Source organism: Kogia breviceps, chromosome 6 (genome assembly GCF_026419965.1).
Source record: "Kogia breviceps isolate mKogBre1 chromosome 6, mKogBre1 haplotype 1, whole genome shotgun sequence".
In the NCBI taxonomy this organism is placed as follows: domain Eukaryota; kingdom Metazoa; phylum Chordata; class Mammalia; order Artiodactyla; family Physeteridae; genus Kogia; species Kogia breviceps.
In genome coordinates, this window is record NC_081315.1 from 31,245,655 (window position 1) to 31,271,895 (window position 26,241).

The 26,241-nt window shown below is 46.9% G+C and overlaps 1 protein-coding gene across 6 annotated transcripts in view; it reads right to left on the reverse strand.

Moving 5' to 3' along the window:
• The window catches only part of GATB (glutamyl-tRNA amidotransferase subunit B), an 85,487-nt gene that overhangs the window by 28,346 nt on the left and 30,900 nt on the right, over window positions 1–26,241 (reverse strand). For all 6 annotated transcript variants that reach the window (XR_010841001.1, XR_010841003.1, XR_010841000.1 and 3 more), the window contains exons 3-9: window positions 23,619–23,732; window positions 20,836–21,034; window positions 20,302–20,424; window positions 11,576–11,689; window positions 8,997–9,081; window positions 8,240–8,284; window positions 6,055–6,244 (exon numbers count right to left, since the gene is read on the reverse strand). Coding sequence is in view for 1 of the 6 variants with exons in the window: in XM_059066716.2 (XP_058922699.1) it covers window positions 6,055–6,244; window positions 8,240–8,284; window positions 8,997–9,081; window positions 11,576–11,689; window positions 20,302–20,424; window positions 20,836–21,034; window positions 23,619–23,732 (870 nt within the window). In the remaining 5 variants the exon portion in view is untranslated. The remainder of the gene's footprint in view (window positions 1–6,054; window positions 6,245–8,239; window positions 8,285–8,996; window positions 9,082–11,575; window positions 11,690–20,301; window positions 20,425–20,835; window positions 21,035–23,618; window positions 23,733–26,241) is intronic.

Consider the following 26,241-nt stretch of genomic DNA (forward strand, 5'->3'; position numbering starts at 1 on the left):
TTCCTTCAGCGATGGTTACACCATGAGTCCTTTGCTCCTCAATAAGTCTGGGCAGTTAAAAGCAGTCAATAAGGTTCAGTTGCTTTTCTGACTAATAGCTTTAAAGTAGTATTACCTATGGGATATACAGATATCTATCATGGGAAATTATTTTATAGGCAATTCATCCAGACAGAAAACCAGGCCATTTCAAGGTAACGAGAGACCCAGAGCAAAACTCTTGGAAAACAATCCATTCGACAACCAACCATCACCATGATATCCTTTCTGTTTCTTCAGAGACATCTTACCCTTTTCCATGATGTCAGAAACAAAAGATTATGACTTTAAATGGGGAATAACCAGCTGGGCAAATGAATGTGTTCAAGTAAGACCACATGTCTTGAGGCTGCACACAAAGACGGACAGACACATAGCAGCAGGAGTCACTGACTCGGAGGGTGACCACATCTCCCTACAGTCTCACAGGAGCCACGCTGGATGTTTCCTAAAATTCTGCCCTGCATGGCTCCTGAGGTGTTAGCAGCTGTCTGGTGCTCTTTTACCCTGGCAGTGTGTTCTTGGGAGTCTGGTCAGCTGTATGTAGACTGTTTAGATTCCGTGAAGATGCTGCTGTGCCTGTCACCTTCGGGGTAAATGACTCATTCCCCTCCTCTTTCCTCTGGGGAGGGGACAGCTTCTGGTACCTTCTCAGAGTCCTCCCAGCTCCTCAGTGCCAGAGGTGAGATCTGGAATCAAGAGTGTCTGTCTCGGGCTTCCCTGGTGGCACAGTGGTTGAGAATCCACCTGCCGATGCAGGGGACACGGGTTCGTGCCCCAGTCCAGGAAGATCCCACATGCCGTGGAGCGGCTGGGCCCATGAGCCATGGTCACTGAGCCTGCGCGTCCGGAGCGCCTGTGCTCCGCAACGGGGAGGCCACAACAGTGAGAGGCCCGCGTACCACACACACACAAAAAAAGAGTGTCTGTCTCAGGACTTCCTGGCGGTCCAGTGGTTAGGACTTTGCCTTCCAATGCAGGGGGTGCAGGTTCAATCCCTGGTCAGGGAACTAAGATCCCATGTGCCTCGGGGCCAAAAACCCAAAACATAAAGCAGAGGCAATGTTGTAACAAATTCAATAAAGACTTTAAAAATGGTCCATATGAAAAAAAAAAAAACTTTGAAAAAAAGAAAGAGTGTCTGTCTGGACTTGTGTTGCCAAGGGGGAGGGACGGAATGGGAGTTTGGGATTAGCAGATGCCAACTATTACATACAGACTGGATGGATAACAAGGGCCTACTGTAGAGCACAGGGAACTATATTCAATGTCCTGGGATAAAGCATCATGGAAAAGAATATTAAAAAGAATGTACATACATGTATAACTGAGTCGGTGTGCTGTACAGCAGAAATTAACACAACATTGTAAATCAACTATATGTCAGGAAAAAAAAAAAAAAAGAGCGTCTGTCTCTTAGTCAGTGTGTTAACCCACTGCTCTGCAGGGCTCCTCACGAGAATTAAACAAAACACAGAAAAGATAAAGCTCTTACATCACACAACAGCATAGGGCACTGTGGTGAGTATAGTGGGCTCTCAAGAAACACTGAATTGAGGCTGCTATGTCATTCCTCCACTAAACCTCCCACGACAGATGACACTGAAATCTGTCCACTGAATTCATACATAGCCAGCCACCCTGTGAGCTCAGATGCATTCTTACCAAGTGCATGACACAAGGCACTGGGCAAAATCATCCCACAAAACCTACAAACCCCACGCACTATGTGGAGGCCCTTCTCCATGATTCCGTCAGAAGGGGCCAAGTACCTAAGGCAGAAAGTCTAAGAAACAAAATAAATAAAACTGCAGAGAAGAGCTTCCATTTCTTTCCTCTGACTTAAATTTTCTACTTGGAAAATGAATAAAATTTCTGCTTTTCATTGGAGTTGACTGCTTTTCACTAAATTTAGTAGACAGCACTTTTTATGTTTATTTATAGGGCAGGCTGGTATCTTAAAAACCTAGAGGGGTGGGCAAAAGTTTTAAATAGACTGATTTCTATGGCTCCGCTTCATGAAGCATCAGTGGGGCTGGATAAAGCATTAATATCCACAAAAGTAAACCTTCTGTTTTCTCTGTTAGGTGAGTCAAAACAGCAATGAACTTGAAACATTATTTCCATTTGGCCTTGTGGCACATTGTATGTGCCAGCAGGCAGAAGCGCTTGGAAGTAAGGAGTCTGGGCCCTGAAGTCAGCTCCCTCCAGGCCTGACGAAGTCACTGGTCTGCTGTGAACCGCAGAACCTGCTGTTAGCCAACAGCCGCGACTCTGCGCTGCCTATCAAGCCAATGACAACAATTCGTTTGCGTTCCGAGTCCAGCAAAGTAAGGTTTAGGAAGAGATGCCCCCAAAGAAAACACCTGGGATTATCTACTAAGAAAAACGTACCTGCATATAATCTTGACTGTTCTCATAATTAATCCTGGATACACTGACTCAGAGAAGAACTTGCTGTGCTTCTGCTACTAGAATCTCTCAGTTTTCAAAATCCTAATGCCGTGATCTCAGCTTCCGTATGTCCATTCCATAATCCTTACAAATCAGGTCAGAAATCAAGGGAGTCTGACACAAGACAGGTAGGAAAGGTTAGTTCACTAGGCTGAAGTTTCAGGTGGGACACGATACTTTTCATGAGGCCAGAGGAAGAAACAGTCATACAGGTTACCTGTGGGGAGGGGATTCTCAGACGGGTTTAAGAGATGAAATCAGAATGCAGATATTTAATGTCCTAGAGAAACCAGTTCAGAAAACAAGAGTCAGAGAGGCCAAGTGACCAGCGGCCAGTCACGGGACGTGGTGAGGTTAAGGCGGCGGAAACCCCAGGCTTCTCCCCCGGAGCTCAAGGACACAGGTACCACCCTGTGATTTGCTGGGCTGTCAAAAGGGTGGTTTATGTATCTGACCTTTGGAAGCAGGGATGCTTTATCAGGAACGCTGCTTCTCCCAGGACTTTCATGAGTATCGTGACAGTACCCTAATTCACCCACTTACGTGTCCATCTGTTCACTGATGCCTACTGTGTGCCAGGCTTTGTGGTGAATGCTAAGACAGGCCTATATTAGAGTTTTGTAAATGCCAAGGAGAAATGATCAATACGCAATTCAGCACTCACCACACAGTAGGACGACAAGATAAGTTAAATCTAGAGTTGTACAGCACAGGAAAGATAGCTAATATTTTATAGCAACTATAAATGGAGCACAACCTTGAAAAACCGTGAATCACTGCTCCGTACACACCTGTAACTTATAACATTGTATATCAACTATACTTCAATTAAAAAATATTAAAGACTAGAGTTAAGTTCTGAAGTTTTTTTAAATCACTTGTGGGTAAGGCCCGTGTGGGGTGGGTATGTGCTTAATGTTTCATTTAATAAATGACCCAAAGGCAGGAGCGTGGACTCGGGGCTCTGCAGAGCAGACCTCCACCACGGCTACTGATTTAATGAATACTCCTGGGCACTCTTTAAATTGAAAGAGAGTTCATGAGATTTGTGCATCTGCCCTTGTCAGCAATCTGTTGTGTTTCTGAGGAAGGGAGGAACAAACGTGAACAGACCATTTTCGGATATGTTATGAGTAACTCAGCTTCCAGTGATTATCAAGTCATCAAGGGCTCAGGATGCCTAATTTCAGGGAAAAAAATCTGTCTGAATCATCCTCTTTCCATTCCTACTAAGTTCTCTTCACAACCGCATTGAAAATTTCAAGTACTAGCCATTGAAAGAAAAAGAAAAAAGCGAAATGAGTCACCTACTACATTAGCTGCAAGCTATAAAAATAAGCATATTTTTAGTATATCAAAAAAGAAAATAAGTCCCTATAAAACTGGCTCAAAAACCACCTCCTTCTTGAGAGTTTTCCCCTCTGTCCCATCAAGGTAATCACTACCTCCTCTAGGCTCCCAGCCTACATCACACATCTATCTAGTGCAGCCCTGGGGGCTGGTTAGTTGTAGTGTCACCTGTACATATTCCTGGAAAGCAAACAAACAGAAAAGAGAGTCCCTGTCCCTGTCTCAGTACCTGCTACACAGGAGATGCTAATAAAAGTGCTGTACTGAAGACATCAAAAATAAGTTTCCCTAAACAGGGCCTTAAACTATGAAAACAAGAGACTGACTCACTTGCCACCCTCAGCAATCATCTATCCAAGACCTCCTAGGCTGTGGCACTTGAAAGTCACGGGAGCAGGGCCTGGGACACAGACACAAGTGCGAATGTGTCTCTGCCTCAGAGAACTTGCTGGCGGTGAGGGTACTAGCCCTGGGGCTGAGAAGCCTCGGTCTGTGTCCTCCCATCCCTTATTTAATTTGGCAAATCCGTTATGAAACGCAGGACTGGAATATAGCATTTAGTATTGAGTCTGAAGTTATTTCAGGTGGGCTGGGAAATCAAGATGGTGGGGAAGATGTGTAAGACTAAAACTCAGGTTTGTTAAATCAACTGAGGAATAGGCCGTGAGTTGCCAGAGGTTTCAGGTTAAGAGGTGTTCTGAACAAGCAGCTCACTAACCGATTCCTACAAAGAGTTGGCGGTCAGCACTGCTGATGTGCTCATCTGCACCGAAACGGAGCAGAGCAAGAGGATGAAACCGTCCTCACCCTCAAGGCACTGAACGAAATACACTAACAAAGAATTAAAATACAGTGACATAATCACCTCAGAGGTGTGAATAAGATACAACAGCAGCCCATGGGAGGTGGTGAGCAACTCTGCCTAAAGCATGAGAAAATAGCCCAACATGTCTAATCACTGGTGGTGAGAGAGGGTTCACGTGCATCTCGTAAAGAACACCGATTAACCGGAAAGCCTGTTAGGATTCGTGTGTTTTTCCAAGGTCAATCTAACAAAACTGAGTTTTGTATACTCTCTGGATACTTTTTTTTTTTTTTTTTTTTTTTTGCTGTACACGGGCCTCTCACTGTTGTGGCCTCTCCCGTTGCGGAGCACAGGCTCTGGACGCGCAGGCTCAGCGGCCATGGCTCACGGGCCCAGCCGCTCCGCGGCATGTGGGATCCTCCCAGACCGGGGCACGAACCCGTGTCCCCTGCATTAGCAGGCGGACTCTCAACCACTGCGCCACCAGGGAAGCCCTGAATACTTTTCAAATGAGCTGATGTATAGATGATAAAGAGAGACTCATTCATTCAACAAGCATTCGCTCGCCTACCTTGTACCAGAAATGGCCAGGTTTTGTTATTGAAGTGTATACATATGTATACGAATATGAATATTCTAACATCCCTACATAGTTATTATCGGTCAATTACAATGCCAAAGCCCAGAGTTTCCAGGGATTCTGTGCTCCGCATGATAAGTGTGGCAGACACCTCATCCCCGAGAGATGCAGCAGAGGAACTTTCCACATCCTCCCTGACAGACAAGCAGAAGACAGCTGTGACGAAATGCCACTCTCACGGACGCTGTGTCACTTTAATGTTGCCGTAACAAAGGAAACCGCAAAGCCCAACAGCCCTGGAAAGGGTGGAAAATCCCTGAGCACATCTCCACGGTGTCAGATTCTTAACAGCCCCTTCAGATGCATCCTCCAAGGACCAATACTTTTAGTCAGAGTTTTCAGCATTTCATGTGGAATAAATGTTTCTTCTACAACTGGTAAAACAACTGGCTGGCTTTCTGAGAACCCCACTTCCTGCCAGACCCTGTCACGGTTCAATACTGCCAGACATCTAGAAAGCCTATATATTGATTTCCTTTTGTCCTGCAGACGCAAGGGAGAACACTCAGCCATAACATTTGGACCGTCTTCAAGAAGCCTCCACGGCCGCTGTGAGCAGCTATTCGTGTCTACACACAAGAAATGACTGACATGGGCTCCTGCCTCATCTTCTGGTTTTCGGAGAAGCATTTACCAAAAAGGCTGGTGAGGAAGGTTAGCACGCCTGGTTCTACGGTACAGCTGAAGGCATGGGCCACTGCACCGAAAGCCCCCCGAGGAGCATCCCCCCGCGCTGGGCTGATCGCAGCCTCTGACCAGTACCCACCAGCAAGGCAAAGCTGTGCTCTGGCAGCATCCCGTACTGTTGCACGAGCTTCTCCCGGGTCACGCGGGGCAGCTCGGGAAGCCGCTCCCGGAGCCGGTCGATGTCGATCACCTGCTGCGGGTCTGTGCCAGCGGGCAGGGACCGCGAGTCGTACAGCAGCAGCGGGGGCAGGTTGGGCTCCGGCATGAACCTGGCACACAGAGGAGATGGGATGACTGAGTATTCGGTTTAGATGGAAGAAACAAACCTATCGTCAGTATGAAAGTTTGTGTCTGGATGCCATGTTACTTGCAAATATTTTCCAACATCCCATCATATCAAGTCTCCTAGTTTTCCAGGAACTAGTCCTTGTACAAGTGTAAGGTCAAAATGACCAAATCCACCACTCTCTATGCTTAAACGAGCATTAAGTGAAAAAGGCACAGCACCATGTTGATGCCACACTGTGGTTTATAATTGTGGATAAAGTATATATTCATAAAGACATAGGCTGGAAAAAATAGGACCAAATGAGAACAACTTCCTTTTTAGGAAGAAAGATTATAAATTTTAAAATATTTTTAGCAGTATTTGTGTAACAGATTTAAAGTCAAAGAAAAAGAAAACTTTCTTTCTTTAGATGTGCAAGAAATAAATGGATTTTGCCTAAATAAAATGTAGAAGCTAGGGGAGAAGGAGGAATGAATAAGGGGAGTATAAGGGATTTTTAGGGCAGTGAAACTATTCTGCTGTATGACACTGTAATGGTGGCTACATGTCATTATACATCTGTCAAAACCCACAGAATGGACAACATAAAGCACAAACCCTAATGTAAACTGTGGACTTTACTTAAAGGTATCAATATTGGTTCATTAATTTTAACCAAGGTACCACACTACACACTAATGCAAGATGTTATCAGAAGAACCTTTGTGTGTGTGTGGGTGGGGGGCAGAGGGGGATACGACACATACCAAGGAGTATATAGGAACTCCGTAATCTCCACTGAGTTCTGCTGTAAACCTAAAACTGCTCTAAAAAAGTCAACTAATTTTTTAAAAAATGTGGAAGCCGCACCGCTGCATATGCTCTTGTGAAATAAAGATGTCCTTCCCTCTGTTCTATTCTAGCATCTAACGTTTTCTCTCTGCCCATACTTGTCAAAGGGCTTATGCAAAAGCAGGGTAATGCAGAATAAATGGTGGCTCCAAGGTTGCTTGCCCTCAGAAGGGCAAGCAACCCATCACCTCAATGCTAAATCTGTGCTATGAATGTCTGACTTCTGAAGGCAAGAGGAAACCAAAGGGAGGCTTCCTGAATCCCATCTGTTAACCTGAGAGACTGAGCTGAAGCCACTGGCTATGCTAAAAGCCAACTCCATGCTCAGTGAGAAAGCAGCATAAACAGAGTAGGGGCGAGACCAGAAAACAAAGAAGTTCTTAGGAAGAACAGACTGAACCTAGAGGGATCACTATAATTAGAACAATGGTGATTTTGACAGACACACAAGAGGAGTTATTGAGGTGACATGCATTCTAAGGGCTTGTGAGCTTCGTCTTTCCTCAATCTCGATGCTATATTTGTTCCTCATTGACAGCAATGGCTACTCTTACCTCTTCCTGCACTTCACAAAGGGAAGTGCCAACCTGCACAACTTTGTTGCTTAAATCTTTAATTTTTGCAGTCTGCTAAACTGGGAAGAAACAAAAGTCTCAATCTATTGGAAGCTATTCTTATTATTTGCTTTATTTCTGGATCTCAAATGAAGTCTAACGTGTTAAACAGCATCACCTGAGGTTTGAAGGGAATTGCCATTGACATATACATCTCTTTTTTCTACCTTCTCACAAAACTTCAGTGTTACTGCATTAGTTGCTGAACATGAGAGTAAGAACAGCCTAGGCCCCACCCCACAACTGCCATCCTCTTAGCTCAATTATGAAAACTCTGACACAGAGGTGAGTGAACAAGTGTTTTCCAGCTGTTGAATCCTGTCAAATAAGGTACTCCAAGGCTACCAAATCAAGAAAATACTCTTCCTTCTCAGTGTGCACGTAAAACAGGAAGCCTAGATTTTCCATTATGCGACAACAACAAGGAAAAGTGGTTCCTAAAAGCAACCTAGGATCATTATGTTGGCCTGTAAGTGGATTTGGAATATGACCCAAATACAGAATGTTGCTTTGACAAGAGGAGTAACCACCTGTAGTCTTGTTTTCCTTCTTTGTCTCTCATCGGCACGGTGCACCTGTGACAGTTAAATGAGAAAACATTAAAAAAAGGCTGCATGTAGCATCAGCTAGTGTAGATGCAGACAGGGGTTCCCCTACCAACAGAGGACCCAGGGGATTCAAGCTCCCCAGCCTTCCTTGGGAGACACTTTCATGAATACATTGCAGAAATAATATTAAAGAAAGACAAATGTTTAGCATGATAATTAAAGAAAAAGAAAAGAACAGAAAAGAAATTGCTTCAACGTTTCCAACATTTAACCAGCTCAAACTCTAGGCTCTTGAGCTTTCTTCCCCAGTCTTCTGTTAAGTGTATGAAATCCTCAAAATTCAGAGTCAGAAAGTTACACTCAAAGATATATAAACAGAAAAAGACACCTCGACAACCAGTTCTAAGCTTTCTTCCACTTCTAGCTTAAATTGGCAGAACTTAGGTCTGATAGAATTTAAGGAAGTAAAAATGCTTGGAACAAAGGAGGTAAGCTGGAAGCCAGGGAAGTGCCAGGACTTAAGACTCAGCAAGTCTGATGGCAGTCAGGTGAAACCTCTTACCAACCCTAGAGGGCATATCACAACCCTGTAGGGTACTGTATTTTCCTAATTTTACTAATGAGGAAACCAAAGTGCAGAGAAGCTAAGTACCTTCTCCAAGGTGACATGGCTGGTCTATGGTGAGCCCAGACTGGAGCCCCACCTACCTGTATTCAAGATGTTGTCATGCAAACTCACCCCAGCTTGTAATTGAACGAGCGAGTTTCATTCAGGATTTCACCTCCATTCTCGAGTTCACTGATTTGCCTCTGAATTTCACAGTCTAAAAAAAATCGTTTAGTATCATATTTTGATTCCTTTCATCCAGTTTAGCAATAATTAGACATCTTTTTTCAATCTTTATGTCAAAAACTAATCAAGGGAGTTGTTTATAATTCTTCCCACAGATGCTATATTTTATTCTTGCTGCCGTCATAGAATAATCATGCTAGAAAGGGCCTTTTAGGAAGCTCTGCTCCCTCACTTTTTGAGAAAACCCAGGCTCAGAGAGATTGTGTGACCCAGTACAGGCTACACAATGTGGCAGAAGCAGGGCTAGGACCAATATCTAGACAGAATGACCCCAGATCTAAGATCACTGCTTATCAAGAGTTTTTATCCCAGGATCCATGGGTGGCCTTCAAGGGATTCTAGTACCTCCTGAGATTATATGCAAACGTGCATGTGTGCACAGGCACATATTTTGGAGAGAGGGTCCAGAATTTTCATTCTGGACCCTCTCTCCAAAATATGGAGAGGGATCTATGACCCCAAATGATGAACAGCCACTGCTCTATGCCACGCTCCCTTACCACCCGACAAGGCAGAAGTGGTAAGCAAAGCACAGCCACAGTTGCTACGCTTCCTTATGAAAACAGCTTTAGCCTCCCCTCCCCCACCTCAACTCCCTGCCCCAACATGTACCACCTGCCCTTGCCCAAATCCAGACTCTTATCATAGCTGATAAAAAGCAGCAACACTAAGAGGATGGCTAAAAGGCATGATGTAGAGAGAAACATGGGGTAGAAAAACTACAGGCTTGGAGAATTAAGCCCATAACAGTAAAGCTTCAGTTCTTCCAGCCTGAGTCAGACCACAGGCAGAATTCTGTCTCAGACTACTCCAAAGGGTCCTTCATAAGATAACAGGTTAGGGACAGCCAAAATCAGGCAGGGGTCTCTGTCCTAAGTCATGAGGGATGAATCTACCTAAAATCTTGTTCGGTTTTTAGGTTCCCATCACCACCTCTTAGAATAATGAGTTCCAGAACACTCACCACCTACAAGGTGAAGTGGAGTTTTCTTGCTGTTCATTCCAAGCTTCCCCTTCACAAACCTGAGCTGGAGGGTTTTCCCTGACCCAAACCTATCACGGCCTCAGAAATATGGACTGTGTCTCCTTTTACAGGCAGAAGAGTCCACCATCATTAGTCTGTCTTCACGTGAGAAACTTCCCCAACACCTTCCTCTCCTGTAAGTCATCCACTTGACCATTTTAATGCTTTTTTCCTAAAAATTTGTAGACTCAAAGTGTCTTCACTGAGGCTAGTTGATCATTTCAGGTTCAGGATAATAAAGTTTTATACAAGATTAGAAAATCTTTTTTGTGTTCCTTCTAATACCCAGGATGCTACTAAACCTTTTGGCTGTGACTCCACATTCATCCATCCCGTTCTCTGTGCACCCTAAAGGGTGCACCTTAACCTCCACCTCCTTCCTCCTCTCTTCCTCTCTAGATACCTTTGGTTTTAAAGAATATTTTCATTCCTCTGAGATGTCTTCCCCTCACATTCACAGATATCAACTTCTATGGACCACCCTAGATGTTGATCTTGCTCAAGTGTTCTATTTTAACTACTAGTATACATTTGTCCACACTGAAATATCCACAGTGTGAACAAATAAGACCAATACCTGATTACACAGGCCCAAGCAATCTATTAGTTAAAACGGTAAAAAGCAGAAAAACATACTGACCAATTAGGTCAAATCGTGGCCAATCTATAATGAACAAATACAACTTTTTTTTTTTTTTTTTTTTTTTGCGGTACGCGGGCCTCTCACTGTTGTGGCCTCTCCCGCTGCGGAGCACAGGCTCCGGACGCGCAGGCGCAGCGGCCACGGCTCACGGGCCCAGCCGCTCTGCGGCATGTGGGATCCTCCCAGACCGGGGCACGAACCCGTGTCCCCTGCATCGGCAGGCGGACTCTCAACCACTGCGCCACCAGGGAAGCCCACAAATACAACTTTATACAGTTCAGTCTGGTCAGAAGGAATGTGTTACACAGAAAAACAAAGTTACAGGATTTTGCAAATCCTCCCATAGAGGTGAAGTCTATTTCCCCTCCTCTTGAACCTGCTTTGAATGGAATGTGCTGGAAGAGATGCTGTGCAAGTTCTAGAGCTAAGGACTCAAGAGGCCTTGAGGCGTCTGCCTTCATCCTCCTGGGGTGCCCCCTCCACCAAATAAGAAGGGCTGGGCTAGGCAAGTGAATGAAGCAAGCCCACATGGGTAGAGAAGCCCAGCAGACGTCCAGCACCAAGGCTGTGACACGTGAGTGAGGTCATCTTGGACCCTATATCTCAGCGGAGCTGCTGGCTCCCCACGGCCACATGAATGAGCCGAGGCAGGACAAGTAGTAAAACCAGCCAAGCCACAGAACTCTGAAGTTGAGATGTTATCATGTAAGCCATTAAGTTGCGGGGGGGGGATGCCTGTTACACAGCAACAGATAACTGATACGAAGAAGTATATGAGGAGTAAGAGCTGACATTCACCTATAGCTTTGGCCAAAAACCTGGCACTGTTGAGATTCTTCACTTCGGTTCGAACGCCCAAAGGCTCCCCAGGGTGATGCACAGATATGTTGGCATCCACTCTCAACTGGCCCTCTGTAAGGAAAGAAAAAGGACAACACTTTAGAAATTCTCTGAGGCAATCGTGGTTTAAGGCAAGAGAGTGCAAGCAACATCTAACTCTAGTTGCTGTTTAGTTACAGCAGCCTAACCTCAGAGGAAGTAAGGTTGGTCCTGAAGTTCATGGCTAGTACTTCTGCCCACTTGCGAGAATGATGGTCCTAAGGCATCTGAGGGGTGTGTGTGTATGTGTGTGTGTATATTTCTGTGCACTTGTGCACATGCAGAAGGCAGGAGAAATTCTGGATACACTGGCTTGGGAAATCTAATTTCTTTCATGCCAAATAATAAAAACAACACTGTTAAAAATGGAGATTTACCCTGCAGTTTTATTCTGAAGTGTTTTTCAAAGTGTCAGAGCTGGGTTGGGGGGAAGGCTTCAGAAATGATCATGTGATAGCCCTACACTGCTCTCCAATGGAATGTGGATTTCCAACAGTGATTCTGGGAGATTTATAAGAGAGTCCTTGAGAATTTACAGCTCAAGGGCAAGAGCCAGAAACCTGGGCTTTCCCCCTCTGTCCTTCCTCCAGGTACTATAATGATCTCTTCCTTCCGTAAACAGGACTCGGAAGCCCTCCTGACTGGTGTAAGGGTTTGCCACAGCAGACAGCGCTGTTATGAAGGGGACAGTCTGTGGGGGAGGGACTCAGAGGGGGCCATCCCCAACCTGGGAGGACCTTCTCTGACCCTGGAAGCCCCCCCATTTTGCGAACAGTAATCCCTAAGGAAGCAGGTGGTTTGTGGAGAGGGCCAAGAGGCTCTTGAGGAGGAGAGGGAGGCAAAATCTCAAGCCAAAGAGAGATAAAGATATCATAACATTTTATACTCTGCAAGGTAAGGCCCCAATCCTCTGTTCTCCAATTCCACTTACAATATTTAAAAACAGAACAAAAGGAGAAGACAAAATGCTGGATTTTTCTTAGGCAAGTCTTCGAACTAAAAAAGAATCTGCCAAAAAGGAATGTGTCTACGGGCTGAAGAAAGCAATTTCTTTTCCAAGGTTTCATAGCAAAACCATATTAAAATAATAAAACAGCTCAAATATATTCTATGCCAAGAAAAAGAGACCCTTGCCACAGGTCTCTGTCATTCCCACTCTGCAGCTCCAACGGCCACCCACGTTGATGGGCAGGGAAAAAGGTGCCTTTCAGCCCAGAAATTACTCTATGTCTCCAGCACAGACCTCTCACATTTTTACTAAATCCCATAGCCCCTTTAGGACAACATGTGCTTCCTTGAATCTCAAGAAGTCCCAACGACTCCTGATATCAGACTCTTGGTCTAGGAACCCTGCGGCATCCTTTGCTGCTCTGTTTTCTTGGCCCTTTGTAGTCTACCTGACTCGATCCTGTCAGTTCCTGCCCCCAAACATCCCTCAGAGCTGTCAATTCCTCTCCATTCCCACGGCTGCCATCCTTGCCTGAGCACCTGCATCCCATCCTGACCTTCAACTCAGTGACCCCTCCTGGTCCAGCCACCACCCCCACCCCACCCCCACACCCCCGAGCTCAGCTCCGGCCACATCCTGCGACAGGACGGCTGCATCACTCCCAGCGCTTGATGGAGCGCACAGCTGGCTCCCACTGGGTCGTCCCACTTCCTCTTGGCATGCAAGGGCCCTGGTCTGGTCTTGACTGACACGCCCCGCATTTCCTGCTGCTCATATTCCCTGAGAAAGCCTCCTCCCATCAGGGGAGCTTCTGTCTGCTCGCTGGTTCCCACAGGCTCTTGTCATCACTGTTACTGTCCCTCCTTCAACCTCGGCTCATCCTTCGAGGTCCCACATAAGTGGTAGCAGCTTCTCCTCCAGGAAACCCTCACCAGTAGGCCAGCCTCCGCTGGTGGCTCCTCGGAGTCATCAGAATACATGCAGTCAGTAGAGCACATGATTGTAGTCTATTCTGAATTAGTCTTCTCTTTGAGACCAGATGGAAGGCCCTTGGGAATGGAGCCCAGATTTAAAACTCCCACCCCTCCTGCCTTCCCAAAGACGTCACTCCTTCAGTTCTCCCCTCTCCCACACCACTCCTTAACTCTCTTCCTCAGCATTCCCTCTATGCATGTGTATCCATTATCAGCAGTATTTCTCACTAGAAACAAGACCCACTCCCTTGAGCCCAGTTCTCTCTCCATCATTCTGCTGTTATGCTCTGCTTTCCTTTTCAGCAAATCCTCTCAAACAAGTATTGCCTGTTTGTTGGCGTCTCATCTCCGTGAGCTCACCTCCCATTTACTCCTACACCCACGTCAGCCTGGCTTCTGTCCCCACCTCTCTGCAAAACGCCTTGTCAAAGTCGCCATCAACCCCTGGCTGCCAAATCCCACGGACGCAGGACACGCTGTGTCTTCCCCTCGCTGGATACGCCGGCCCTCGGCGGCATGTGACCTACCAACCAACGCTTCCTCCCTGAAACATCTTCCTCCCTCAGCTGCTGTGACCTTACTCACCTTTAGCTGCCCCCTACCTCCTGGACACTTTCCACATCCATGTCATTTGTTCCCATCCAGACTCAGGACTGTCTTCTTTATCCTGCACTCTCTCTGTAAATGTATAGGGTCTTAAACACCATCCAAGTTCTGACGACTCCTGAATGTCTCTCTTCAGCCAAAACCCTACTCTGAACTCCATCCACACTGACCTCTACGCCTACTTCATCTCCACGTGGAGGTGGCCCAGGCATTTCAGTTTCCGAAACTAAAGGATCTGCCCCTGCAACACAGGCACCTTTGTCCTCATCTTCCCAGTGCCAGCAAATGGCACCGCCACCTCGTTCCTCAAGCGTCCTTGACTTCTCCTGGCCTCTTTGCCTTCTACGCCAGCCTGTTAACAAAAATCCTGTTATTTCTAAAAACCACCTCGAATCCACCATCTTGCTCTCTCCATCCTCACCGACACCAGCCCTGTCCACAACAGCACCATCCTCCACCTGAACTACTGCCAAAGCTTCGGAACTGGGCTCAGCTTCTACTCACAGCCTTCCGAAACCCACGTTCCACGGAGCAGCCTCGGCGGTTTTCCCAAAAGGTAATCGGACTGTGTCGTTCCTTGGCTTAAAAGCCCTTCCCTGACCTCCCACTGCACTTGGAAAGAAATCCAAACCTCTTATCATCGTTGGTGATCTAGCCCTCGCACACCTGTTCAGTCTTACCTGACGCCACATTCCCCTGCTCCTGTGCTTTCCCTACAGTGGTCTTCTGCCACCTGTGTTACCTCCAAGCATACTCCACGGTTTCCTCACCGCAGGGACTTTGGCTTAGCTCTTTCCTGGAAGCTCATCCTCTAGCTCCCTGGGGCTGGGGCCTCGGGTCATTCTCCAGAGGCCCTCACCATCCAATGTATTCTTATCACGGAACCCTCCGTATTTCCTTAAAGCACTTATCACTGTAACTACTTTGTTCTGCTTGTTAATGTATTTGTCTCCCTCGTGAATACAATATTTCCTCTAGGTAGCAGGAACAATGTCCTTTTCACTGCTCTGTTCAGAACCTAGAGCTGCCTCTGGCACATGGTAATTGTTCGATAAATTCATACCTTGGTATTTTCCTGAGCCACGAGTAAGCAGACTGCTCTCACAGGAGGTTCCCGACAAGTTCTAAAGTTCTGTCTGAATAGGACTAATCTACTGAATCCTATGAAAGGCCCATTCAGCTCAAAGGAAAACTTCCCAAGTAAGCTGAGCTCTGCCCAGCCAAACCTCGATACTTGGGAGAGAACTTTTGAGCCCTGAGAACCCTGAACTGGACCTCTCCTGCGTTTAAAAATAAAACCATCTTTCACAATTTAGACTTTTAATTTGGAAAAGGAATAAAAGCATGAGTTTCAGTGTCTCCCAGAGAAGACCGCACTCCATAGATGTCTGAGGGGCCTCCTTTAGTGTCCTGCAGTGTTGGAAGACAGTTCCCTTGCCTGGATTCAAATACAGTATCCAACACTCACAAAAGGCATTTACCCAGTGAAGACAAAATACCTTTTAAACAAATTAAGGTAAATTGCCTCAAGTCCACAAAAGCCTCACAGTCACGTTCGCTTCAATGCATTCTGCAACAATGGGGGAGGGCCTTCACAGGAACGCTATCAAGCTCAATTTCCACCCTCTAGAAGGAGAGATTTGTAACAGCAAAACAAAAGAACTGTACTACTGAGCACAGTGATATGGTGCAGTCACATTTTTTTTTTTTTTTTAAACACACTCACACATCAGAAACATAACATCAGGGCAGAAAACTGTTTCTGTAAACAGCAGGGGCCTGAAGATCTAGTGAGAAAGTCTATTAAGCTGTCTCATTCTGATCACTGAACACCCTCCAGAACTTAAATAACAGGGTTTGACAAAAAATAAAGTAAAATAAATAATGTGGCTCAATTTTATCCAACATATTTCACAAAGTTTATTCATTCACAATGAGTGGTGATTCTGTGAGTGTAATACTACTTATCATTGTCAATAGAAGCACCTGACACCTCATGAGCACAGGCTATTTGTCACCTGTGATACCTTTTATGCACATTACCGCATTCTTTCCCTACAACAGAGCTTTAATGACACATCCACTTAAGACGTCCTTCCGGCAATTCACACTTGACACTTCCAAGACGGTATTCCAGGTTTTCTTCCACAAGGCCAGTCCTCGCCTGCTCTTCCCACCCTGCTGCCCCAACTCTGTCTGCGGCTTGGATGACTTCCTCTCCTCTTTGGTTTCTTCCTTTCTCTTTCCCTATACAATTATTTAGGGATTTGTTTCACAAGTGTGGAAAGGGAGGCTCAGAGAAGTCAAATACCTCACCCAGTTTCTATAGCTAGAAGCAGTAGGATAGGATTCTAACCCATGTCTGGGCCTGTGGTGTCCTCAGCACTCACACTCTGTTAACCCAGCTCCCAAGGTTGTTTGTTTTTTTGTTTTTAATTAATTTATTTTAGTAATTTATTTATTTTTGGCTGCGTTGGGTCCTCCTTGCTGCGCACGTGCTATCTCTGGTTGTGGCGAGCAAGGCTACTCTTCGTTGCGGTGCGTGGGCTTCTCATTGGGTCGGCTTCTCTTGTTGTGGAGCACGGCCTCTAGGCACTCGGGCTTCCATAGTTGTGGCACGCGGGCTCTAGAGCGCAGGCTCAGTAGTTGTGGTGCACGGGCTTCGTTGCTCTACGGCATGTGGAACTTCCCGGACCAGGGCTCGAACCCTTGTCCCCTGCATTGGCAGGCGGATTCTTAACCACTGCGCCACCAGGGAAGCCCTCAAGGTTGTTCTCTACAGCAGCTGAGACAATGTCATGGCTGGCACTAGGAAGCAGGGTGACAGTGCTTACAAAGGAAGGCGTCCTGAAGTCAGACACACCTGGGCTCGGGCACTTCCTGTGCACCTTGGCCAAATAACCCAACCTCTGGAAGCCTCAACTCCTCACCTGTACAGTAGGCACAGTAATACCCCTCTCTAAGGAATGTCATAAAGTTTAAATGAGACAATAAATTAATTTTAAAAATGCTTATTGAACTGATGAGCACATACTCGATGTTCAAACTGGTAGATATTACAACCTTGGAAACATTTAGCGTACGTATATACTTTGGTACACATTCAACTCAGCATACTGCTTTGAGGATTTCAACAGTGGCAAACATCCTGAGAAGGAAGTGACTTCTGGAACCCAAGCTGACCTAGTCCACGCTCATTAGCAAAACTATCAGGAACTCACTGAAGCACAGCCCAGAGCAATTTAAGTTTCATTCCAAAAGCACGCTGGGGGTCCACTGGTGCTCTCCAGGGCAGCCTTCAGTTGGTTCCCAGGCTGCGTTCTCCAATGGCGACACAGTGGCCTATGGTGGTGGGACAGAAGGATGGGAAATGGGCCTGGGCTGATAAAGTGCTGAGAGCACTGAAAGCCGGACCCCTGCAGACTCCAGACAGACCTTCACTACCCAGAGCACTTCAGGACAACCTCAGCCACTCTGCTGCTGTGCTGGGGGCAAAGCTGTCTGATTTGTATTTAAGAGCAACAAAAAGTGTCACAACAAATGAGATTTAATGAACCCTCTCAGCTGTCACTGCCTGATGAGTTCTCGCTGTTATGGTTTATCTCTTGGCAAGGACCCGATGGGACTATTTCTCAGCTAACAGGTGGCCTGTTTATTATTCCATAGGTTTGGTAGGAATCACAGTTATTTTGAAGAAGAATGGAATAATAAAACTTTTTTAAAGCAACAGTGCATAAATGGATAACCATCCAATCTGCCCATATTTCATTTCTGTTCTGTGAGTAAAAAGACAGCATGAGCCATAAATCTACAATGGAGAATTCCCTTGTTCTAACACAGAGCACTCCACTCAAACTCATGCGGCTGGCTGTGTTTTTCCAGACTTCAGCTTAAAGAAGAGAGCAAATTGGCAAGTTCCATCTCCAGATTCAACCTGTACCAGGGCTTTGATGTTACAATTTGTTGCCCATTAGATGTCCTATGTGACAAATGTGGCATTACAAATTCTGAAGTCCCTTTGTAACATGTGAATAAACGTGTGACAAAATGGTCGGTAAATGGTATGATAAACCGACAGGGAGATGAATCATTCTCACCAATGGTACTTAGTGGCACCCTCTGTAACCATGTTCAGTGGTTAATTTTTTGTGTCAGCTTGACTGGGCCAAGAGATGCTCTGATATTTGGTTAAACGTTAATTTGGGTGTGTCATTCATCTCCAGAATGAGATGAACATTCAAATTGATATACTGAGTAAAGCAGATTGCCTGCTCACCGTGGGTGAGCCTCATTCAATCAACTGAAAACCAGAATAGAACAAAAGGCAGAGTTGGGGTGAAGCCAAGCAGGACCCTGCGGGGCTCCTGGACATGGAAGCCTTTCTGTGTCCCTGTTTCTTGTTTGTAGAGAACAGATTCCAGCCTCCATGACCTTCCCTGAGTCCCAAAGGGCAGAGTCAAACAGTTGCTAATCAGGGAAGGGAGGGAATGCAGAGATAGGGAGGAGCAGTCAACAAACAACAGTGCAGCCCTGGGGCAGGGTCCTGGTGCCCCCTCAAGGGATACACATAACATCTTTGAGCTCTTTACAGAATGGAAAACCCCCAACAAATGGAAGATGTTAACTACTTGATGAAGCATTCTTCATTCCAGAGAGAAGGTCATGGCGTGATAGCCTCAAGAACCACAGAGGCGCATCAGGAGACCAGATTAAAGGAATGCAGGCCCTGTACACACCCTGATCCTTATCAGCAACCCAGCCCTTGAACCACTGCTGTAAAACTCCTCACCAAATCCCCCTGGGTTGGGACACACAGTTTTGAGGGCATGAGTCCACTGTGTTCCCCTCTGCCTGGCAAAGGAGTAAAGCTATCCTTTTCCATTTCACCCCAAACTCTGTCTCTGAGATTCGATTTGGCACCAGCGCACAGAGGCCGAGTTTTCGGCATCAGGGGAATTTGCTGTCTCTGCCTGACTGCCTTGGATCGGGGATACTGGTCTTGTCTTGGACTCTGGCTCAGACTGGAACTTACGTCCTCAGCTCTCCTGATTCTCAGGCCTTCAGTCCTGGGCTGGAACTATACTATTGACTCTCCTGCTGCTTGATGACTACAGATCTTAGGGACGCCTCAGCCTCCACAGTCACACGAGCCAATTCCTTATAATAAATCTCTTTACATGTCATACGCGCGTGCACACACACACATTGTTTGTTCTGTTTCTCTGGAAAACCCTGACTAGTACACCACGGTACTGAGAGATGGATTAACCACTGTAGATGCAGAAGCTGCACCCTTTATCCACACTGTCAGGAGTGCTCTGCGAGTGGCAGACGTTTTTTAAAAGCCCCTGGGAACAGAAAATAGGGGAAAACCATGGGAGAGACGAGCATTCAGGGATGTAAGGGCAGGCACAGCAGTGCTAGGAAACGCTCATGAAGAAACTGAGTTTGACCAAAACCTGTGATCTTTGTATCCAATCTGCAAACACTTAAAATGTACAGTTTGCTTAATCCCAAGTTTTCACATTGTTTCTTCTGTTTAATTCCCTATTATATTTCTATTGAATTTCAGACTTTATCTCAAAGTTAAAGTTTTGTGAAATCATAACCTTGGTTTGTAGTCGATACAGTTTGGCTTCAGCTTACCTGGATGAAAATTCTATACAAGTTGGAAAGAGACCCAGAGGAAAAGCATCCAGTAGCGATGAAGCACTGCCCACACAGAACTCACAAACTAAGAGCTACTCTGCATAAACACAGGGTCTTCTGAGGACGATGAAGCTGTTCAAACACATTATCTTATTAATTCTCACAACATCCTGATGCAAGAGGCCAGGAGGACACCTCCAGTCCCTGGACTCCTAATCTCACACTCTTGGGCTCAGCACATCTGCAGGGCCTCTGTTTGTGTGTTTATTTTTGGTCGGGGGTTCAGAAAAAAATCCAAGGAAAATTCTAAGGAAAAAACCCCAAAACCCTGAGGTAAGAAAAGGCTGAGAAAAGGATGCAAACAAACCCACTGTAGCTGCTGCAGAGAATAAGACTCCAGTGAGGAGAGAGCCTGGGAGTGGAAAGGGAGGTGGGGAAGAGGAGGGCACTGCTTCTGTGGCTGCTACCTGCCATGTTCGCCTGGCTGGTCCCCAGGGCCTGAAGAATCAGCTGCAACTCCCTGACGGCTGCAGCCGCCTCTTCTCCACAGGACATGTCAGGCTCCAGGACCACTTCCAGAAGGCCGACCCCTACCAAAGAGAGGCAGAGTCAGTCTGAGTGGAGCTCTCCAGTCTGACCCGCAGATACATCAGGCTGAAACTCAGGAAAACCCAGCAGCATTGACGGGCCCTGAATCGCTTCTCCTTCCCCTCACTTTTGGATTTTTAACTTTGGTTCCTTTCTTTTAATGTCTGCTTCAGATGTCAAGCTGCTGGGTCTGTGACTAGGCGGCGACGCTGTCTTGTTTTAGGGGTGGGTTAGCTGCAAGCGCATAGAAACCACAGTCCTAGCCCGGCTCTCTAATCAGCTCTGCCAACACCAACGCTGATATTCCGATCGCCACCTGTCAGGCTCCGGGGCCTGTCTCCTCAGTTGGTTTGGGCAAACTCTGGAGGAGAAGGGAAGTGGCAGGAAGGAAAATGGGAACTCTCCAAGCCTACCTGCTCTGTTCAAATCAATGAGCGTCTGGGACCGCAGGCTGTCATGGAGGCTTTTGCCGCTGTCCTGTTCCAGCTGGATCTGCTTGACCCCCGCTGTCCTGGTGACCATCTGACTCTGCCTCTTCCCCACACAGACACTGTACGCCAAGCTCCCGTTCACGGCGATCGGCAGCCTCTGCTGGGTAATCTGGTAGCCGGCCTGCATGCAAATGTGGGCAAGAGTCACTCGTCTGTAGGTCAAAACTGGGAACTAGTTGATCATTCCTTTTTTATTTTTTTGCGGTACGCGGGCCTCTCACTGTTGTGGCCTCTCCCGTTGTGGAGCACAGGCTCCGGACGCGCAGGCTCAGCGGCCATGGCTCACGGGCCCAGCCGCTCCGCGGCACGTGGGATCTTCCCGGACCGGGGCACGAACCCGTGTCCCCTGCGTCGGCAGGCAGACTGTCAACCACTGCGCCACCAGGGAAGCCCCAGATCATTCCTTTTAATGTCATAAAACTACAGGCTTACTTAAAACCACAACAGAACAGAAAAGGAAAAAAAGGAAAAGGAGACACAAATCAGTTTATGTGCTGCGGCCATAATTTAGCCTGGCCTCTTCTGGCTTCTCTGGATGCCCCTTTCCCCATCCCTGCACCCACACCCCCAATAATGAAGCAGTCAACAACATGGATCCTAACTTCCCTAGGGAGTACCATTTTGGGGAATAACAATAATCTCTCTGTCTGAAGCCTCTAAAAAAAGAACGTATTGTTTCCACTAAGCTCATTAGCTCAGCCCTGCATCTGATTACTGGGCTCCTGACAGACCCTCTTTACTGGAAGTGCTGGCTAAGCATCCTGCCATCTACTCTCAGCACAGCTAACACCAGTTGCTAGTGTGGTGAAGCTGGATTCACTCCTGCTTTTTGAGCTCACCAGTCATGTCAGCTGCCCTCCCTGACCCAACTTCCCTTGTTCCTCGAGCCAGAAAATGCTGTGACACTCATGCCCGGCTAATGGAAAGCAAGAAGTACTAAAATACTGATGGATGTTGCCGGAGCTCCCTCGCCACCTTCTAAGTGGGGAGGAAGAATTACTTTCAAATGCACATGTGCATCAAGACACACTGAAGAGAAGGCAGGTCAGGACGGAGAACTGGGGAAGAACAGAGAATGACACTGACACAGTTAGTGTCCCCTGACACTGTTCTCGGTACTTCACACCATTTAACCCTCAAGACAACCCTAGGAAGGAGCCACAGGGCATGGAGGGGTGAAGGGCCTGGCCCAAAGCCACAGAGCTAGTAAGTATCAATGTGAGGATCTGAACTCAGATGGTCTGACTCAGAGTCTGCACTCCTAGCTACCCGGCCAGCATTGTTCAAACTTTAGCTGCATTGGAATCATCCGGTAAAGTGGTCAAAACAAAGATCTTCTGGCTCCATCTGAAGTGTTTCTGACTGCACGTCTGGGGTGGCGCCTGGGAATTTATATGTCTGACACGTTCCTAGGAGACGCTGATGCTAGCGGCCTAGAGAACACACTTTGGGAACCACTGCATTGGGTCAATTTGCTGTGCTGAGAAAGGAAGTCTCAATCTGTGAAAATTAAACTCTGGGTAGGGCTGCCAAATAAAATTCAGATGCTTGGTGAAACTGGAATGATTTGAATATGTTGTTTCTTTAGATAAAAATGAATCTTTTTTTAGTGTAAGTGTGTCTGTCTCATGTAATATTTGGCAACACGACCTCCAGATTATCTGAGTTACCTGGGCCAGAAAAACCAGAAAGCCAGAGTTAATAAAACATTTCATTTTAGTCACATATTGCTAAGTCTCCCACCTGAACCAAACTCGTTATCACTCTTAGAAGATGAAAAAAATGCAGTTTAATTCTCTCCACCCTACCAAGCAGTAGAATTTAGTACAAGGCTGGCAGCCAGAGGGAAAAAGCAGCAGCAATTGGAGAATTCAGGTTCCAGCTATATTTTTTATTTAATTCTACTCCTGCCCTCACCTGCTGAAAACAGCTCACCCCCCCCCCCCCCGCCTTCAGTTCAGAGAGAATAACGTGAAGCAATATCATCACTACTGATTTCCTAAACCTCAAGAAGGGCCACACTTACTATCAGAGGCTCAGAGCAAATGAAACATTATTTTGGGAAACACACTTGACACTACAGCTTTGGTTCAGTTCAGTATTATGAAAAATTGGCTCTAGTTCACACCGGCTTTCCTCTTAAAGAAAAAACCTTTCTAATTTAAAGGAAAAAGCAGGTTAATATTGGGTTTACTGCTCGGCCAATCACTGCCATTCTTCCAGGCTTCTGGTTCACGGCTTGCTCTCGCCCACTTACTCAGTACTTGGGGACGACATGAATGTCTGCAGAGGAGCCGGTCTTGTTACTGGGACCTCCAACTTAACAGAGGGACATTCTCACTCTGTCTCCGGAGCCACAGGATGCACTGACTGCTGCATCAGCCACGGAAGTAGCTTCTGTCCTAACGGCAATTAGCACCAAACCCCACAGCTAGGCTGAGCCTGAGAGCGCGGGCTGCTTCCCCTCCGCAGTCATTTAGGAGCAAGCCGCCAGAAGCACGAGGCTCCGCCAGAGCCGGCGATCAGGACCCTGGCATCCAATGTAGTAAACGTCTGGGGGCACTGGCTTCCTCAGGCCGGGCAGGGCCTCCCGGCGGGATGGACGGAGCTCTGGCTGAAGATGGCTCAGCCCCCTCCCGCGGCTAAGCCCCAGCTCTGGGTGGGTGGACAGACAGATGGATGGATGGAGGGCAGAGCATACTCACAGGGAGGTCTGCGTAGAAGTAGTGCTTCCGGTCAAACAAGGACCTCCTGTTGATGTGGCAGTCCAGGGCCAGGCCGGTCATCACGGCCGCTTCCACACACCGCCTGTTGAGGACCTGGGGGGACAGAACATGCGGCTCCTCTCAGACCCACTTTCTGAACAAATGCTCCTCCGCCTGGGGACATCCTCCCTGAATCTGGCCATCCGGCCCTTCGATAGGCATCAGCTCTGGTTCTGTGTGGGCAGCTCGGCTTACAAGCCGACTCAGTGTATCTGGAGTCGGGGAAAGTTTATATAAAAAAGATGCGTGCGGCGGTGGGTCCCACTGGGCACCTAGTAACTGCCACATCGGGGGTCCTTCCCCCCTACCCATACCTGACACAACATCAAAGTTAACAGGGAAGGTCCCAGAAAAGCTCAGCGGAGTGGTTACTACAGGAAATAAACTTAATGTCACTGCCTCTGCTAGAAGAACAAGGAGCCGCTCAGAACACACAGGAGGCACTGATTCCTGAGAGGAGGATTTGAGAAGCAGCTCTCCAAACAACCTCGGTGAGGCTGGGAGATACTGTGACACAGAAAGAATGAACTTCTGGAAATGACAGGACTGCAGCCATCTCCTCAAGGGCTGGGAAATGCCGCACTCCTGCCTCCTCCTCTCGGTCCAGGCCTGGCCGACTCCCTAGAAGTGGAGGCTGAGCATGCCCCCTCACCTCCCTAGGCTGCTGGTCCCTCCAGGGCTCCTGGGGCTCCTGAGCTCCTTCTGGATCCCACCCTGTCCTGCTTTCAGGAGCAAAAGACCAAGAAAGGGCTAGCCAACTCTCTGGCCCCAAGGGACATAAACAGCTCTTAGCACTTTGGGGGGGTGGGTAGGTGGCTGGAATGAGGTAGACAACTAGAGATAAGGAGAAAGAGCATTCAGCTCTGGAGTCAGGTCCAGACCCCACTTCTGCTGTGTAGATGTACAGCTGTGGGGCTGGAAGCCTCAGTTTCCTCACCTCTGAGAGAGGGGTTCAATGTTTACCTTGCAGAGAGGACAAAGTCACAGCTGGCAAATCTACTCCACAGCAGGAATTCAATAAATGATTCATTTTCCTCACACCACTTCGGGGAAAGTTTTGAGGACATTATGCTTGCTGATGAAACATACTTCTATTTTTTATTAGACTATTTATGATGTTCTTTAGTGTATTTACTATGTTATTATCTACGTAGGGCTTTCCAGTTAAGCTTTTTCACATCTGCCGTTTTATTTCAGCCCCACAGCAATCCTATAAAGAGGGAATTTGTATTATTCCAATATGTCAGAAAAAGAAAAAACTAAGACCCAGAGAGACCAAGAGACTCACTGGAATCTCGGAGCAGAAAATGTTAAAGCCAGCTCGAGAGTCCACAAGTGCCCTCGCCCAGAGGGTGACAAACAGAATCCCTGTGGTGCGGGGACCAGGCACCCAGACACAGGCAGGACTTGTTGATCAAACACGCAGATTTTTTTTTCATGGTGTGTTAGTTTCTGCTTTACAACGAAGTAAATCAGTTATGCATATACATATGTTCCGATATCTCTTCCCTCTTGCGTCTCCCTCCCTCCCACCCTCCCTATCCCACCCCTCTAGGTGGTCACAAACCACCCAGCTGATCTCCCTGTGCTATGCAGCTGCTTCCCACTATCCACCCTATGTTTGGTAGTGTATGTATGTCCATGCCACTCTCTCACTTCGTCCCAGCTTACCCTTCCCCCTCCCCATATCCTCAAGTCCATGCTCTAGTAGGTCTGTGTTTTATTCCCGTCCTACCCCTAGTCTCTTCATGACATTTGCTTTTTTCTTAGATTCCATATATATGTGTTAGCATACGGTATTTGTTTTTCTCCTTCTGACTGACTTCACTCTGTATGACAGACTCTAGGTCCATCCACCTCACCACAAATAACTCAATTTCATTTCTTTTTATGGCTGAGTAATATTCCATTGTATATATGTGCTGCATCTTCTTGATCCATTCATCTGTCGATGGACACTCAGATTGTTTCCATGTCCTGGATATTGTAAAGAGAACGGCAATGAACATTTTGGTACATGACTCTTTTTGTCTTTTCTTTATTTTTCTTTTGTTTGTTTGTTTTTTTTGCGGTACGCGGGCCTCTCACTGTTGTGGCCTCTCCCATTGCAGAGCACAGGCTCTGGACGCGCAGGCTCAGCAGCCATGGCTCACGGGCCCAGCCACTCCGTGGCATGTGGGATCTTCCAGGACTGGGGCACGAACCCGTGTCCCCTGCATCAGCAGGCAGACTCTCAACCACTGTGCCACCAGGGAAGCCCCATGACTCTTTTTGAATTATGGTTTTCTCAGGGTATATGCCCAGTAGTGGGATTGCTGGGTTGTATAGTAGTTCTATTTGTAGTTTTTTAAGAAAACTCCATACTGTTCTCCATAGTGGCTGTATCAATTTACATTCCCACCAACAGTGCAAGAGTGTTCCCTTTTCTCCACACCCTCTCCAGCATTTATTGTTTATAGATTTTTTGATGATGACCATTCTGACCGATGTGAGATGATATCTCATTGTAGTTTTCATTTGCATTTCTCTAATGATTAATGATGTTGAGCATTCTTTCATGTGT